The following is a 16,431-nucleotide window of genomic DNA, read 5'->3' on the forward strand; positions in this document are numbered from 1 at the left end:
TGGTACACGTGCAAAGACTTTACTTCCAATAAGCCATCTAGAAGAGAAAGATGATCTTGTTTCGTGTAAGCTCAGGAAGAAAGTCATCTTAAACCCAGTGTTTAAGGCAGCCAGTCGGTACCTGCTGACTACGGGCATCTGAAGTCACAAGATGCCAAGAGCCAGCTGAATGTGAAAGGATAGCTGCAGCTCCACTGGCTAATGGCTAATCTTTTATCTTCCTACCTGCACACAGCAGGCAACCACCTTAAAAATGTAAAGATGGGCCCAACTTCTTCATCATGCATAATAATTCGCTCTTTGTAAAATATTCACTGGGCTTCAGAAGGCTGAAGCTCCCCGAAGAGAAAATGTTGAGGGTTTGTTGTATCTGCCCAGGGCAAGGCGGAGAAGCAGGAGAGGAAATGGGGAGGAAACCCAACTTCCATTTTCACATAAAACCGACTCCAAATTGACGTGACTTCCTCAGTTAAATTCATCCACTTCCAGCAACTTTAATCCTTAAATTGTTATTGTTAAAAAAAAAAGAAGTTTGTATTCCCTCAAAAGACAAGAGAAAAAGAAAATGACTTTGTCATATCTGACTGGTTCAGAAAATATAAAATCCAATTCTGAAGCAGTGCAGATAAGGGAAGAGCAATGGAAGAGCCATCAGCTTAGCAAACACTAAATAATGAAGAATGCAGAGACTGCCCAGCATGATAAAACACTCTATTAGCAAGACTGTTTTTAAATGAGTGATAATTGTGGCACATCCACAGCGAAAGGTTATTGAATTTTTATCTGTAGTAAGGGGCCTTTTGACAGCCGAACCAAAAAGCCACAGATGTATAGCACCCTTTTTAGGATTTCCCCAAACACTTCCACACCCGACCAGCTCTGCCTTGTGGTTTCTGAATATTTGCAGCTATGGCCATAAATTGCCAAGGAAGCTTTGCTGGGAAAGCTACCAGCTTTCTACAAGGAAGGAAAATGGGGCTACTACTACTGTGTTATGGACTTTGGGATTATGGTTTTTCTGGTCCTGGTCACTCACTGAGGGCTTTGATGATGCCCTGAGTGAGGCTGAGATTTAACCTCACATTGTTGGGACAGAAAAGACTGTGCAGATGACTAACAGCCTGTCAACTCGGGTATAACAAACCACAGATTCCAGTTGTATTGAACTGAAATACCTGGGTTTCACGTGGGCATGCCTTAAAAGCAAAGTTACTGATGCCGAAATGATGAAGCTGGCTCCACTTATGGCAACCCGAGTCTGAATGTGGTGAGCTTCAGTGAGTGGCAGAAAACTCCTTCATTTAGCATTACTTTGGGTCATTTTATTTCCTTCCCTCCCTCTCCCCTCACTCTCATTAATATGCTGTGGCTTGCAGCAATCAGATTCTCAGAAATTCAGATGATCAAACCAGCCCAGAAAAGAACAGAGTAACTCGCATGACAGCCGAGCGTTACGGCATTAACATTGTATGAACCTTGGAAACAATAGCTGGTTTGCCTTTTTCCTCCTCCTGCTCAGTCCAGGTGGGACGAAAAGAAAAATCTCATCTTGTTTTGCCTCTGTTCTTTATTCTTTATACGCTTCCCCCGGAGAATCGCACTCCCCTGTATATCAGTGGAGCTGGCTGGGTTTGTAAATACCTCTGACTTCCACCACCTCTGCCCCACAGCATCACTTTTTACTTCTCCCATACAGACTGCAGTCAGCTCTATTGACGTTTCATTTACGAGAAATACTCCACCAGGTTTCATTTATAACCAGGAGGTCAACAGCCTCTATCATTTTCTAACGCGGCTCCTTCTTCCTCCTGTTTCAGATATTCCTGGCATTTGTGTACAGACATTTTAGCGCATTGGTATGAAGTTATTACAAAGGAAGATGAATTTTTATTGTCAGGAGGATGCTGACAAGTAAAGTATTACACTTTATACTTTTATTTTTATTCACTGCTGCATTGTAACGTCCTCTCAGAAGCTTGAAAGTCATGCTCATGCCCTTTTATGTTTGGAAAACATTGATTTTTGAAAAAAATTGAGTTTCAACTAGAACTGAAATTATGAATGATGTTTTTATTTCTAACAACTTTGACTGTTGGAGCGTAACTCCTCAGCCCCCAAAACTCCTCTGGTTACTAAAGTTCTGGGAATAAGTATTTGCCTATTGAATTTTAATAGCGTTTTCCATTGGGTTTTACTTTCTTTTTTCTTTTTTTTTCTTTTTTTAAATTTTAATCTTGTAAAGTACACACCGTGAGAGCCCAGCAGTTCTTCTTGTCACTCAGGTATCCTCCAGAGCTCACAGTAAGGGTTATAGAAATATTAAAGCTACCCGTGGTATTTTACATCTTTAATTGTTTGCTGATTGTATAATCTTAATTATCCTACTGGAGCCCAACAAATGGATCAGGGACAGTTGGATCAAAGAGTTCAGAGGTCGTGCTCTAGAGCAGATATAAGCCTTAAGAAGGACTGACCCTCACTCACCCAGATGATGCTGCTGCTCTCCTACACAGTCAAATGAAGCCCGATACTATTAAAGAGAAGCTGTGTTGTCAAGGGGCAACTATTTTAACTGAGATGTAGCACTAAGACTTTTCCAATTTAGCACCAGCAAATTTCCTCCATCGCTTCCCCAGAAAACAGGGCAGAAGTGATTTTTCGATGCAAAACCCACCCACAAGCTGAGAAGATGTGGTTGCCCCCAGCCCTCCTGCTCTTAAAAATGCACGGCCACCTCACTGGGGTCAGTTTCAGATGCAGGACAACTATTGGGAATGTGAGGTGCAAATCCCTGGCCTTGTGAAAAGCTCGGCTCTGTGCCAGCTGAGTTAATAAAAGCAGAGGTGCTAAGAGATGCAGGGAGATGGCACACATTTACACGTGCATCGTCTAATTCTTTACGGCACCTGTTGCTGGCCACATAAGCAAAACTTTCTGAAAGTGGTAAGCCTAAAAGGATGTGGTATTGGTATGGTAGCGATGTCTTTCTCTTATCTAAATCTGTTGTAAGCAATCGAAGCACAGCTGGGAGAGTGCACTGCTGGAGGGCTGATGAGCCACTGATTTTAAAGGATGGAGAAGAGCAATAATCACACTTAGCTGCATGCCGTGGACTGCCTTGCTGCTGCTATGCAACGTGACAGAGGCAGCCAGCAGGTCAAAGAAACCACCTTTGGTATGCCACGCGTTCTGATCTGTTGACGTTCACTGTGTTGAGGCACCCGGCGATGTGCAAACAGCAGCCCTGTCATGTTGCAACTGGCCTATTATTCTTAAAAAACATTTTGTGATTAAAACAGCTTAATATGTTTTAGTAGAAAGGCTTCAAGGCTTCAGTCAGGCAGCAGAGGAGCTGTGGACTCTTTGTGCCAAGCTCTGCTTCTGGGGCACAGCCACAGCCCTCCTCTGAACGTGACCCTGGGCAGACAACACCAACGACAGTGATAAAAGGAGAAGCAACACTAATCACGTCTCCAGCACTTTCCAGACAGAAAAAATCACTGTTCTCAGGGGAGAGGAGTGAAAGCTGGAGCACAGAGAAGTGAAACAATCTCACAAAGGTAGTGTGGGTGATCCCTGACAGTCAGGAGCAGAAGCGGTGTCTCCAGGCTCTCCCATCTCTGCCCTCCTTGCACCTCGGTTCACCAAGGGCTGCCTCTGCAGGCTGAGCATCAGCGCCCCAGTGACACGCACGTTAGGGCATTCCTCATTAAGAGCTGCTCAGTTTCTCCGCTGAATTTATAATACCTATATTTTTAAATATTCAGGGACCGAGCAACGCTTTAAAGAAAGCAAAACCCGTCTCAGCATGGATACCTGCTCCTGTGGAGTGTCATTAGCAGGGACTGCTGAAAAGCTCGAGCCTTGAAAGACCCAGCAGAGCTTCTGCTGGAAGTGATGCCCTTGGCACCATCGCACCGTGCCCCCCACCACAGCCCGAGCAGATGTCACACCACGGCGTTCACTGGGAAGAAAGAGATGGAGCTGCTTTGCTTTCTGCTCTCCTCTGACACAAACCCTTTGAAACCAAGAAGAAAAGCCCACGCCTGCTCCAGTTGCATAATTATATTGGTTTCCATCTTACTCTGGGTGGCTGAGAGGCTGGAGAAGGCTGCCTTGGTGCGACCTGCTAACCACTCCAGGCTCTCGTGCATGTTGGCCAAGGCCTTCAGGTCGCTGACGTCCCGCAGGATCTCCTGTTGGGGGATGAGCTTGTCTCCCAGGTTGCCGATGAGAACTTCAGACTCTTTGCCAAAAGCAGCCCTGAAATGCAAAAACGAAGCCAGCCTCAGAAATAGAGCACAGGGCCAGCAAGGGGGAGATGGAGAAGGTCAAATCACCCAGAGCAGAACTGCTCCAGGGCAGGATCTTGAGCTGGTTGTCTTGTGGAGTTTTGAAAGTCTCATCAAAGTGAATAAAATATGCTGCAGTTCATGACACGACTATCTCAGGGATTTTTTTTTTATATCATTCCCCCTGCATTTACAATCTCAGCATTTCATTTCATTCCCACGGTTACAAACCTGATCCCAGTCAATCCCCACAGCCCTTTCCCCCACCATTTACACCCTTCCCAGGCGTGCAGCTGCCTTCCGTGTCTCCTTGGGATATGTACAGATATGCAGTACTTTTAATCTTCCCTTGTAAATCAACTCTTTCAATCTCTGAAGCAAATTTGTTTATACACGCATCACAAGAAATCTCACGTGAAACTTGAGGGCTTATCACAACAGACAAATAAATGATTTTGCACATTAGCCCGTGCGTTATTTCGCTTATAGATAGCACCTGGTGAGAAATGATGACCAAGATAAACGTGCTTACCCCATAAAAATGAAAAATCTCTTTCAAGGAGTGTAAACGCTCCCTCCAGTCTCACGCTCCATCTTTTGCATTGAGATTTAACTTTCCCAATCCTCACGTCCACGAAGAGCTCGTTTGGTAAACTCTTTGCATGGCAAATACCCCCAAATGGTTTTGCAGGTAGGAGATGGTAGGTAGGTAGGATGACTTTTTGAGTGCCATTAGGACAGAGAAAATCACCCAACGGTCCCTACGTCTGATTACAATAACTCCTGGATGAAGCCAAGTGCATTTTATTGAAAGACTCCAAGCGACGGCACATTTACCATGGTCCTCGGTACCCTGTTCCCATCATTAGTTGCTCTTTTTGTTACGCATTTGCATTCCACTTTCATTCAACTTTGCAAACCTCCACTTCCTGTCATTAGCTCTTTTATGAACTTACAATGAGGAATCACGCTGCTGAGCATAATAACTGCAACGAACTGCAGCAAAATAATCCCATCAGTGGCGTTTTATACACTATCTAAGCAGCTTTATTGCCAGCATCTCGCTAGATTTGTGGGACTTCACTGTCACTTGAGAAAAGAAAAAAAAAAAAAAGAACAACGCTGAAATGGTTTTAAATTGCTCAATGGAAGTCATGAAAGGCAAAAAAAAAAAAAAGTCTTCATTAAAAAAAATCTCTTTGAGGATTTTCTTCGTCTTGACAATACAAACTTTGTTGCCTTAGGCTGTGTCCTGGGTGCCATGGTTTGAGAGGAGCAACCTTACCTCGTGGTCGTGTTTGAAGCTCAGCCACAGGTGCATCTCCAGCTCCATGGAAGAGGGCAGTGGCAGTTCAGCTGGCCTCCCTCTTCACTAGTTGGGGCTAATTTTGATCTGTTCTGGCTACTGGAAATAGCTGAAGTCCTTTCTGCACTTCAGGAAAGGCCTTAGCAAACTTCCCTGCTTGGGCACTTGTAAGATATTAAGAAAAGGAAAGAAAATATTTAAGAAAATACTAAGAAAAGTTTCTTTATTAAGAAACTTAATAAAGCTGGACTTGATGATCTTGAGGTCTCTTCCAACCTAGAAATTCTGTGATTCTGTGATTCTGTGAAAAGGCTCCAGGCAAGGGCATCCTGAGTGACTGCTGCGAAGCCCAACCCAAGGCTGAACTGCGTGGCCAAGCTCATAGCCAGGCTTAAGCATTTTTTCTGCTGTAATTCATTATCATTCATTCAAGCAAAATGTGGTATTGGCTTCTGCAGTGGCCACAAAACAGCTCATTTAGCTCTGCCCACCCTACAGACACCCAGATACTCTCTTCTGCTCCTGGGGAGTAGAAGACATGTCAAAGATACGCTTTTTCCACGCAAGCTGAACCATTCCTCTTGATTTCCGTGGCCAAATCCCACTGGCAACCGCATTAATCGCCCTGAAAAGTGAAGCAATGAAACATTTTGTGGATTTCTACCTTCGCTAACATGGCTTTCCAATACAAAATGCAGCAGAGAAAGCACTTGGTTGTGAGTCACCATCCGAGAGCTGTGAAATGCGGAGTCACGAGCGCGCCGCTGCCCACAGCCGCGATTACAAGTTGGGTTGGAGCACGGGGACGGCTCTGCTGCCTTCCCACACGCCGAAAAAGGTTTTGGCACTGCTCTGGGTGGATGCCTGGCCATGAATAATACAGTGCTTGCCGTCAGGCTGCAATCTATATAACACAAAGCAGGGTGTATTTCCTATTTTAACTCCCCTACAAATCAGGGTTTCTAGGGAAAGCGATACTCTAAAACGCTGTTTGCGACAAATGCAATTCTGACAGTCTCAAACGACAACAAGTTTGTGCCAAAAGGACAGAAAAAAAAAATAAATATATTTTTAAATACACATCCTTGACTGCAGAAACCTCAACTCCCTCTTTTGCACGACCATCTATACCGGAGACAACCTTCAGCAAGTAACTCTCTTCCAAAAGATGACTTTAAGGGGTTCTCGTGAATTGCAAGAATTTAACTTGAAGCCTGCTGTTAGCAAACGCCTCCCTGAAGCAAACTGTTGCTGTTCCGGATGCATGCTTGAGTGACTACTCACTATGTGTTGCTTTATTAAATTTGCAAGGCTAAACATTTAAGGGTAAGGATATGACAAAACCAAATCATCTGAATATCCAACCTTAACTCTGCATATTAGGATAGCATCTTCAGCCCTTTGATTCCTGTATGGTTTTTCAGCCGTACGTCATATTTTTCTGGTCACTTTTATACCTGTAAGTGTCTATCTAAGACAGAGCTAGAACCTATGAACTCATCTGTAACCACTTTACGCATATAATTTACAAGTTTTTGATGGCTCAGTGGGTACCTTTGGTTTGAATTACGATGATTTTGAAAACCCAGATCCCACCCTACCTTAACTACAAAGCTTCCTTTGGATTTTGCCAAAGCTTTCCAAAAGACAAAAAAAAAAATCCTTCAGATTTTGTTGAGCACTCAAGGATGAAATTTCGAGCTGTGGAGATGACGTATTTCAGAAAGCAAGAAACCCACACAACCGAGTGGTTCATGATGGAGTGTTTTATGGAACTGGAAGAAAAGGCAAGGCTCCACGCTCCTGCAGGTAATTCAGGTATGTACATACTGATGCTCAAGGTTAATGTTGGTTAATTGGCTAATATTACATATCAACTACACTGTGAATGAAGAAAATTCGAGCACATTTCTTCGCTGTCCAGCTGCTCCTTTGTCAGAGCCCACACTTCGTTATAACTGTATTTGATGCTGGTGCCACAACACTTCATCACCTTTTGGTCGCAGTTCCCATGGGATTTATTCGTGCTTCAATAGGGTTCACTCTTAAATCTCTGCTTTGTCAGACAAGGCCAGCTGCGCCAGCTATGTCCTTGGATTAACAAAGCACTTCATTTTGTTTCCCTTTGTTAAGCCATCCATTTCTCTCTATTTTTTTTTTTTCCAGCACAGTGACCAGCAACGTTATCAGCACCAGATCCGTTCTGTTCCCGTGGATACTGTTTGGGATGCACAGCGCATCCTTGGTACCAGCAGGGATGGGGAGAAGTCGGGGTCCTGGTTTCCAAGAGGGATCTTCTGCAGACACTTTGGCTTCCCCCTCCTCTCCTCCAGAAAGCAGGAGCACAGCTGATGCATTTTTGGGATGAGTTGCTGATAAAATTAAACAACCTATTGAGCTAAACTGACTGGAAACACAGGGACTGATGGCAATAGATGACACTTCCCCTCATCTCTATTTCAGCCTATACATGGGAGGACGGGAAACTCGTACACCAGGGCAGAAAGGCCAGGGAAGAGCATATGGGATAAATGAGGATGACCTGGGCTACATTTAAGGCCCTCTGCCTGTGCCAGAGCAGGGCTGAAAAGCAGCCAAGTGTCTGCATCAGTACTGCAGAATGAGGAAGGAGGTCTCAGAGGTACCCTTGGCAGCAGCTTTATGCTCGCTTACTGCTCCTCTCCTTTTTCTCTGCCAAGAAATTAGCTTCAATTATCCCTTCTGCAAATAAGGCCGAGGACACAGCTCACTGGGAGGGAACGTGGAGCTGCAGGACGGGGTGGGGGACAGCAAGAGATCCTCCTAGGAGTCTCCCCACGGACACACTGACCCGACGAGGACCTCCTGTCCTTTCTCACACCCTCCAGAGCACAGACCTCAGAGGGATCCTTTCCCCTGAGCACCGGCTTGCAGAGGAGAAGCAACAAAATGGATTTAAACCACAGCTGAAAGCAGCAGGCAGAGCTGTGCCTGTATAGGAAACATCCTCAAATTATCTGTTGAGCTGCGAACAGGACAAAGATAATTTGTTTTCTATCCCTGCATTTTAGCCAGAGAGTCAGCTTGGGGATTGTGCTTAAAAACTGTAGATAAGGAACTACACAGGCAGACAGATTTCCCCTGAACCAAATCAAAGAAATCCCTATTATGTTCTTATTTATAAAGAAAGAGAGAAAGAAGTGGTTTGTTTCTTCATCTCGCACCAGAATTTGTTCAACACTCATCAAGAAATTGCGCGAGCACCAAAACAAATAAACCCACGTGGGCTTTCCCTGCGGAAAGGAAGCCCTCGGAAATGATTCGCTGCTGCAAGAACAATAAAACCCGGCCCAGTATTTCTACAGAAGCTGTGGTTTCACTCCTTTCAAAGGTTCAGCACCTGAAGGTATTTTAAAAATTCAGCACGCGAGGACGTTTTTTCGCAGCGCATCCAAACAGCGTTGTAGCCGTGATGAAAAGATGCCGCAGAGCATCCTCGGCGGCTATAAATTCACGCTGCCAACCTACGGTGCTCCGTTTTAAAGGACTGAAGCTCTAACCCAGCCTCAAAACGACCCAGATTTGAGGTTCGCCGGGATTTGCAGAGCCTCAACAACAATTTGTGTATCTCTATTAGGGACCGGAGCGATCGGCGCCAGCACTCCCAGGCAGCTCCAAATCTCTGCTGAGAGGTCGCAACACCGTCGAAAAGCAGACAGCGCTAATTGACAATTTGAAGCTGTAGCACCACGCGCCATCGTCTCGCTTAAATTTATTTGAATATTCTGGTCTTGTTAGGTTTGTATTATATAATTTATCACAGCAGACAGGGAAGTGTCTCGGAGTATATTGTGTAGCTCTAATGATGTGATTTAACGATATTAAATCTTGTTCAAGCAGGAGCTGGCGTTAAAGCTTTGTGAAGGAGCTGGAGCTCCCACGTCTCTGCTCTGCCTTCCCTCTCCATCCCTGCCACGCCGTGTAGGGGTACCCGGGAAGGGACTTTGGCAAAGCTGAGGTATATTTCAATATTTCCATAGATACTGCAATTGGTAGGATAAATCAATCTGAAGCTGGGAGATTCTTCCTGGATTCAGGTCTGGAACACACAGAACCCTCAACTGCCCCCTCCTCAAACTAATCAAAACCCCCAAAACCCAACCCAAATGCCCCCAAACTTCTTTGTTTTCATAAGACAAAGGGAAGATCCTGTGAAGATCCAGAGGCTCACTTTATTTAATGCCTCTCACACAAAACTCCAGACAGCAACAGGATTTAGCATCAATTGTGCTCAGGCTGAGGCCATTTGGTCATGTTTTTCTTAAGATCCAAGAAGAGATCTAGAAACTCATTTCATAGAAAGGAGCAGACTGTCATCAAATGGAAATGACTCACACCTACGGCACACCCAGATTCATCGTTCCAGTAGAGGAAAAACGTCTACAAAGTCTGCTGCCAATCTTCCCAGACCGTTCTTTCCCCCTTTAGAAGTGTTGTGAATACAATACATAGAGCCTGGGAAGTTGGAGAGGGAGGCCTTTAATTCTTGAGAGAGAAAGGAACAAGGAAAGAAAGACAGGAAAGCCACGGCTGAAAATGGGAAGGAAATTAAATTTGAAAATGGGATTGAAAATGGGAAGGAAATTGAAAATGAGAGGTAAAGAAAGGGAAAATTCATCCATGAAACATCAGGGCTTCAGGCATCAAAAGGCAATACAAATAACGGAAAGCTCCAAATATAATGTGACAAAAAAAAACAAAAAACATCAGACAGCAGGTGGAACAACCTAAGATCTAGCTTTTGACTAAAACCTTCACTGGTGCCTCCTGGCTGCCAGAGAGGTGGAAGAAGGGGAGAGCCCCCTACCCCAAGGCAGGACCTGAGCTCTGTGCCTCTCTTAGGCCTGACATTTTTGTCTTTTCCAACAGTGAAAGATCTCCAATGCAGTCCCAAATATGCAAGCAGGCTCCAGTTTAACACTGGAAGCACTGGCAGGGGACAGCAGTGCCTAAATCAAGGGAAGAGAAGAGATCCTATTTAAGCAGGGATAGTGTAACTGTCCTGACCAATACCATTTGGGAGAATTTGGTGAAGGATCTGCTGTTGCACAGGTATCCTCACACTGTTTGAACACCCCCCTTCCTTTTGGTGCAGAGCGACTGAGGATGAGCATCTGCAGGTGAACGGGAGATGCAGCAGGCAGCTGGAGCACTCTGCAGGCAGGGTTATCCCCATTAGAAAAAGAAAAGCAGCGAAAAGAAAAGGCTTGTGGTACATGGAAACACTGGGAATGGGGTTTTTAGATTGTTACATCAGCCGTAGCCTGAGAATCTGATCCCAAGTTTGGTGTTCAGGAGCCTGCTGGAGTCAAAAGGTGACATGAAATGGAATCACTCCATCCTCCTCCTAACACGGATTTGGCATCTCTGATCTGCAACCGTAATAATCTGCACTAGGGGGGTGGTCTTCAAACCATTTTGGGGTTTCCAGGCAGATGTGTTGCCCCATGAATTGCCAACACAGCTTCCTCAGCTCCCCAAACACGTAACTCCCCTTGGGTGCAACATGTCCTTAGCCCCTGTCACCCCTTCTGCTGCAGAGTTGCACCGAAAACGAGGAATTTCTGCTACAACTCAAGTGTGACCAGATCTGAAGCTCTTTTTACATTGCTTTCCGTCGTCAAAGGCAAACCTGGAAATGATACATCTCTGGGTTTTATCACCAACATATCTGATTCAGTAATGAACTGAAGGCTAACCTTTATAAAGCGATAAGGGCAGCATATTTCACACTCGCCCCAGTGCCAAATAGCCTTCAGAGCTTTAAAAACTAATTATACGAATGGAGGCATGACTTTTCTTTTCCTTTCTCCCCTTGCCAAGTTCCGAGCTACTATAATATGCTCAATCAGGTCCCTTTGTCTGGCCAACCACACCAGAATATTAATGGAGAGATTCTGCTAGTAGCTTACTCTGCCTTTTGACATCTATTCGCAAAAGAGATAGTGGCAGGTTAAGACAACAGAATCAATCACTGTCAACACAGACATGCATGAGGATTTTTTTTTTTCGCAAAGGCACTGCATTTGGATTCTTCCTTTTAATTAAACAAATGAGTTCCAGGAAACCCGAGGAGGCGGAGGAGAAGAAAGCAGTGCACTGATGGCTCCTCCTGCCACGATCCAAAAACTAGTGGCAAACTTTCAGGACCTATTTAATTCAGCAACGTTCATAACAGGATGCTGCCGAGTAGTTCGAGCCCTGCTGTCAGCCCTGTTTTTTGTCCAGACAGAACATGCTCCCTCGTTTCACCAAGCTTAAACCTTCCTTTCCAGCAAAAGGATGCTTAGTCCTGTCCCTGGTAGCTGAGGAGCTGGGTTGGTGAATGCAGGTGGGTTTCTACGTGTCAGTGTTTTCAGTAGATTGTATGACTCAAGTGAGAACGAAATGAGCTCTCCCAGGCTCTCTCATCACAGAGATGACCCTAACTGAGATATTAATTGGGCAAGCCCCTTTTCCCTTTGGCTCCGCAGCAGCCTTCAGGTAGTGATAGCTAAGGCAGAATTATTCCCAATTCTTCAGCAGTGCCAAGAGGGAGAGAAAGAAGCAACAGCGGCAAAGAAATCATGTTCCTTTGTATTAGGAGCAAGGCTGAAAAAAGTGTGCATAAGTGGAAAGAAGATGACAAAAAATTGGACAAGCAATTAATTTTATTTTTGAAGCTTTCGGGAGAGACCTATTCAACCATGCACAGATTCTTGAAGAAGTTTATAAGCCATGTCGCTTACCATCAATGGCTAAAACTGGCCCAGACCAATTATTATCATTTAAATTAATGCTACAGGAGCATTCAAACAGCACTCTGAGGAACTGGGGCTTAATACATGATGCTCTGTGCAAACAGATACTGAGAAAAGATCTTTGTTCTACCATCTAGGCTAAAAAAAAAGGCAGAGTACAGGAGCTTTTCTCAGGGAATTCAATGTAGATGACCTAACAGGGCTTTCTATTCTAACATCTCTGATACAACTTCAAAAAAAAAACTTCAATTAATGGATAGTAAAAAAACAATATTGGAATAAAATGCACATTAGGAGCAAAATACTGGCACTGCTATCATCAGGCTGAGCTTGGCCATCAGATTTAGCCTGGCCAGGAATTTATGCTAGCAGGTTACACTCAGGTGGTAGTACCCAGCTCTGTATCCATGGGAGCTCTGTTGTCCCATGCTGATGGCTCAGAAATCACAGAAGGAGCCAGGAGGGCATCCCAGCACCCATCCATGCCAAGAAACAAAGGAGAAATCTGATGGCGAAGATGGAAGTTGGAACCAGATCCACAAATCTCAAAAAACAAACAAACAAACAAACAAAAACAAACAAACCAACACAAAGACCTCAAGGGCTTTGCAAATGATTCTGTGATTGTATGATTCTTCCAGTGTCACTGAAGACTTTTTAAAACACTGGCAATGCTGATTGCCATACCTACTGCAGTACCCACAGCAGTACAAGAGAGCATTTCTGCGACTAGATGTATTTTGTACTTTTTTCGTTCCTCTCTCTAGACTGCATCATCTTTATGTTATTGTGCTTGCAGTCAGTGAATAAGTAAAATGACAATCTGGGCAAATTAGACTTTAATTTTCAACAGCTTCACTTACTCCTACTGTTTTATAGCCAAATGCCAATCAAGGATGTGATGAATAGTGATGGGGATGTGTAGACAAGCTTTTTGACTCGCTGGAATGACAAAAAGGGCCCGTTTCTTCAGGATGAGCCAATGATTCAAAGACTAAGAGATTTACAGTGTGCAAGGAAAGGCAATCTGCCCGTGTACAGATTTCCACTTGCCTAAAAAGAAAAGGATGAAACAATCTTGTTTGGATACAGAAAGTTGCCTCTGCATGAATCCCCTCTGGAGGTACCACTGCTTTTCAAGACCGGTGAACTCTTGGCTCTCCTTAATAGCTGCTGGGCTCAGGGTGGAGGTGAAACACCACCGGGTCCCAGCTCAAACAGAGGGCAGCTGTGGTGACAACACCAGCTCTGGGAATCCCTGCCCAGCACAGTCAGTTGTCCCCACTCTTAGGTCACAGACTGGTGCTCTCTGCATTGCATGGGTCACCAGGGTAGCATCATCAAGCACCACGAGGATCTGCCTGAATTAAAAACAACCTTTTCATCCCTTCCCCAATCCCAGCCACTTTCCTCACTTGTTTCACAAGCACATTTCTTCAAAGAGCTGCGCCTGAACAAGCAGGATTAGTCAAGAAGTGCAGGAAAGCAGTAAGCTGGAGCTGCCACTGAAGCCTCCTTGCTGACCCGTGGCCTCCCTCTCTTCTGTTCCTGCTGCATCAGAGCAGAAGCTCCACTTTCTTCTTTCTCTTGAAGGATAAAGAGCTGCAGGATGGTTTAGCTATCAATCCATCATGAGACAGGCGCCGATAAAGAGAGCCCAGACACGTCTCCAAAGCAGCACATTTCCCTAATGGTTTCTTGTTACCATCAGCAGAACGAAACACAGGCAACGTGCAGGAAATTCTCTGTTCGGCAAAGCTGGTGCTTCCACATAAAGGCATGTGGACTTAAATTTTATTACTCCACTCAAGGAAAAAAACACATCTCAAACTCTTCTCATACCTGGATACACAACAGCCACGCAAACACCGCAATTACTTTGTTTCCAGAACATTTTACCATTGTTGCCGCTGTCTTTAAAACCCTTTTACAACTTTGGCTATAAAATATGTTACCTTATAAAGTCTTCCTCCTCCTCTCTCTTGGGTCTCAGTTGCTTGGGCTGAGCCATGTTGCTCCAGTTGGGCAGAGATTTCAGAAGCCTGCTAATGTCGTCATCCTTAGCCCAGGAGGCGCTGATCACCAGCTTTTCGTCCGACTGCACGATGCTCCTGTGGGAAAGCAGCAGCAATCACATCAGGGCAAAGCACTGAATCACAGAATCAGAGAATATCCCGAGTTGGAAGGGACCCACAAGGATCATCAAGTCCAACTCCTGGCTCCACACAGGTTTACCCTAAAATTCAGACCATAGGACTGAGAGCACAGTCCAAATGCTTCTTAAACTCCGACAGGGTCGGTGCCATGACTACATCCCTGGGGAGCCTGTTCCAGTGTGTGACAACCCTCTCGGTGAAGAACTTCTTCCTGATGTCCAGCCTGAACCTCCCCTGTCACAGCTTGACACCATTCCCTTGAGTCTTATTGTTGGTCACTAAAGAGAAGAGATCATCTCCTTCCCCTCCACTCCCCCTCATGAGGAAGCTGTAGGCCGCCATGAGGCCTCCCCTCAGCCTCCTCTTCTCCAGGCTGAACAGGCCCAGTGCCCTCAGCTGCTCCTCGTACGTCTTCCCCTCCGGGCCCTTCACCATCTTGTAGCCCTTCTCTGGACACTCTCCAATAGTTTCATGTCCTTATATAGCAAACTGTACTCTTCACGTGATTCTAATTAAAATCGTTGTCACATACAAATGTGCAAACCACGCAGTATTAAAGAATGGGTCCAAAAACTAATTCAGCAAATAGGTGGAAGGCACAGCAACACAAGTGGACACGATACCTCTTCTCACAGATAACTAGTGATAGGACTAGAGGGAATGGCCTCAAGTTGTGCCAAGGGAGGTTCAGGTTGGAAATTACAAGATATTTCTTCTCATAAAGAGCAGTCAGGCACTGGGAAGGGTTGCACAGGGAGGTGGTGGCGTCACCGTCCCTGGGGGTGTTCAAGGAGAAGTTGGACGTGGTGCCTGGGGACATGGTTTAGTGGTGACATTGGTGGTAGGGGGATGGTTGGACCAGATGGTCTTGGAGGGCTTTTCCAACCCTTATGTTTCTATGTTTCTATGACACAAATTCCTCTCAAGCTCACAACTCTTGATGCACTTTTATAGAGTCTCTCAAGGGATAAATGGCCATATTGTCCCCTCCTTTAAAATCACCCAACTTACCACCATTTATACAACCGGAGGAGGTCATCCTGTGCTATGAGAGTGAGGAGGCAGTTTCTCTACAGCTCATTTCTTCTCTGCAATCTCAACTAAGCCCGCCAGCCGCTGCTGATTGTGCTGTGCCTGCAGTGTGGAAACCTGCCCAGGCAGAACTGGGTGGAAGCCACCAGCTCACCACACACCAGCTGGCCGCTCTTAGGGAGCAGGTCAGAAGCAAGGAAAGGAAACAAAGGGTCCCCAGTCTTCTCTCCGGCCATCCAAAACATCTGATAATAGTTTTCAGCTTAATCGTATGTACGTGTGAAATCGAATCAAAGATCACAACATATTCCAATTATGAAGGTTTCCCCTGTTTAATATTTTTGGCAATGTAAGCGGTCTGAAATCCTCACCGGCAATTGCAGGAGACAAAAGGGATGCTCTGCGTGGAGGAGTCAATTAGCTGCCTATTTTTTGAGTTGGGATTGCTCATGAACAACCATGAGCACACACAGCGTAGTGCTCTTCCATGCTTGCCATTTCACCTGCATACCAGTGAGCTGAGAGTCCTCTCCCTCTCTTGGGTTTTCAGTAAACTGCAAGGATCTGGGAAGTGTTTTTCACCCTCTTAGAGAAGGCAAGTGGGAATTAGGGGTACTGGTGTTTCCTTCTACATCCTATCACCAGTTTCTTTCACTGGCGAGCCTCATGGTGACCAAGTGGACTGCTTCTCCAGCCCAAGAAGAAGCAGATGTTCCCTGCAGTGGGCAGCAGTGGGATTATTTTTTATTTTTTTTTGCCTTCTGTAATGGGACTATGGCAAACCCACTGAAAAAAAAGAGTATCTTGACAGACGAAGCAGCTGAAAAGACAAGGTCTCGGAAGTCCTGTTCCTACAAAGAAGCTTA

The 16,431-nt window shown here is 45.2% G+C and overlaps 1 protein-coding gene across 1 annotated transcript in view; it reads right to left on the reverse strand.

The window, feature by feature from the left end:
- The window catches only part of EXOC4 (exocyst complex component 4), a 368,415-nt gene that overhangs the window by 43,587 nt on the left and 308,397 nt on the right, over positions 1-16,431 (reverse strand). Inside the window, exons 13-14 of the mRNA XM_032185122.1 lie at positions 14,333-14,488; positions 4,085-4,263 (exon numbers count right to left, since the gene is read on the reverse strand). Of these exons, the coding sequence (XP_032041013.1) occupies positions 4,085-4,263; positions 14,333-14,488 (335 nt within the window). The remainder of the gene's footprint in view (positions 1-4,084; positions 4,264-14,332; positions 14,489-16,431) is intronic.

The sequence above is a fragment of the Aythya fuligula genome, chromosome 1, assembly GCF_009819795.1.
Source record: "Aythya fuligula isolate bAytFul2 chromosome 1, bAytFul2.pri, whole genome shotgun sequence".
Lineage (NCBI taxonomy): Eukaryota > Metazoa > Chordata > Aves > Anseriformes > Anatidae > Aythya > Aythya fuligula.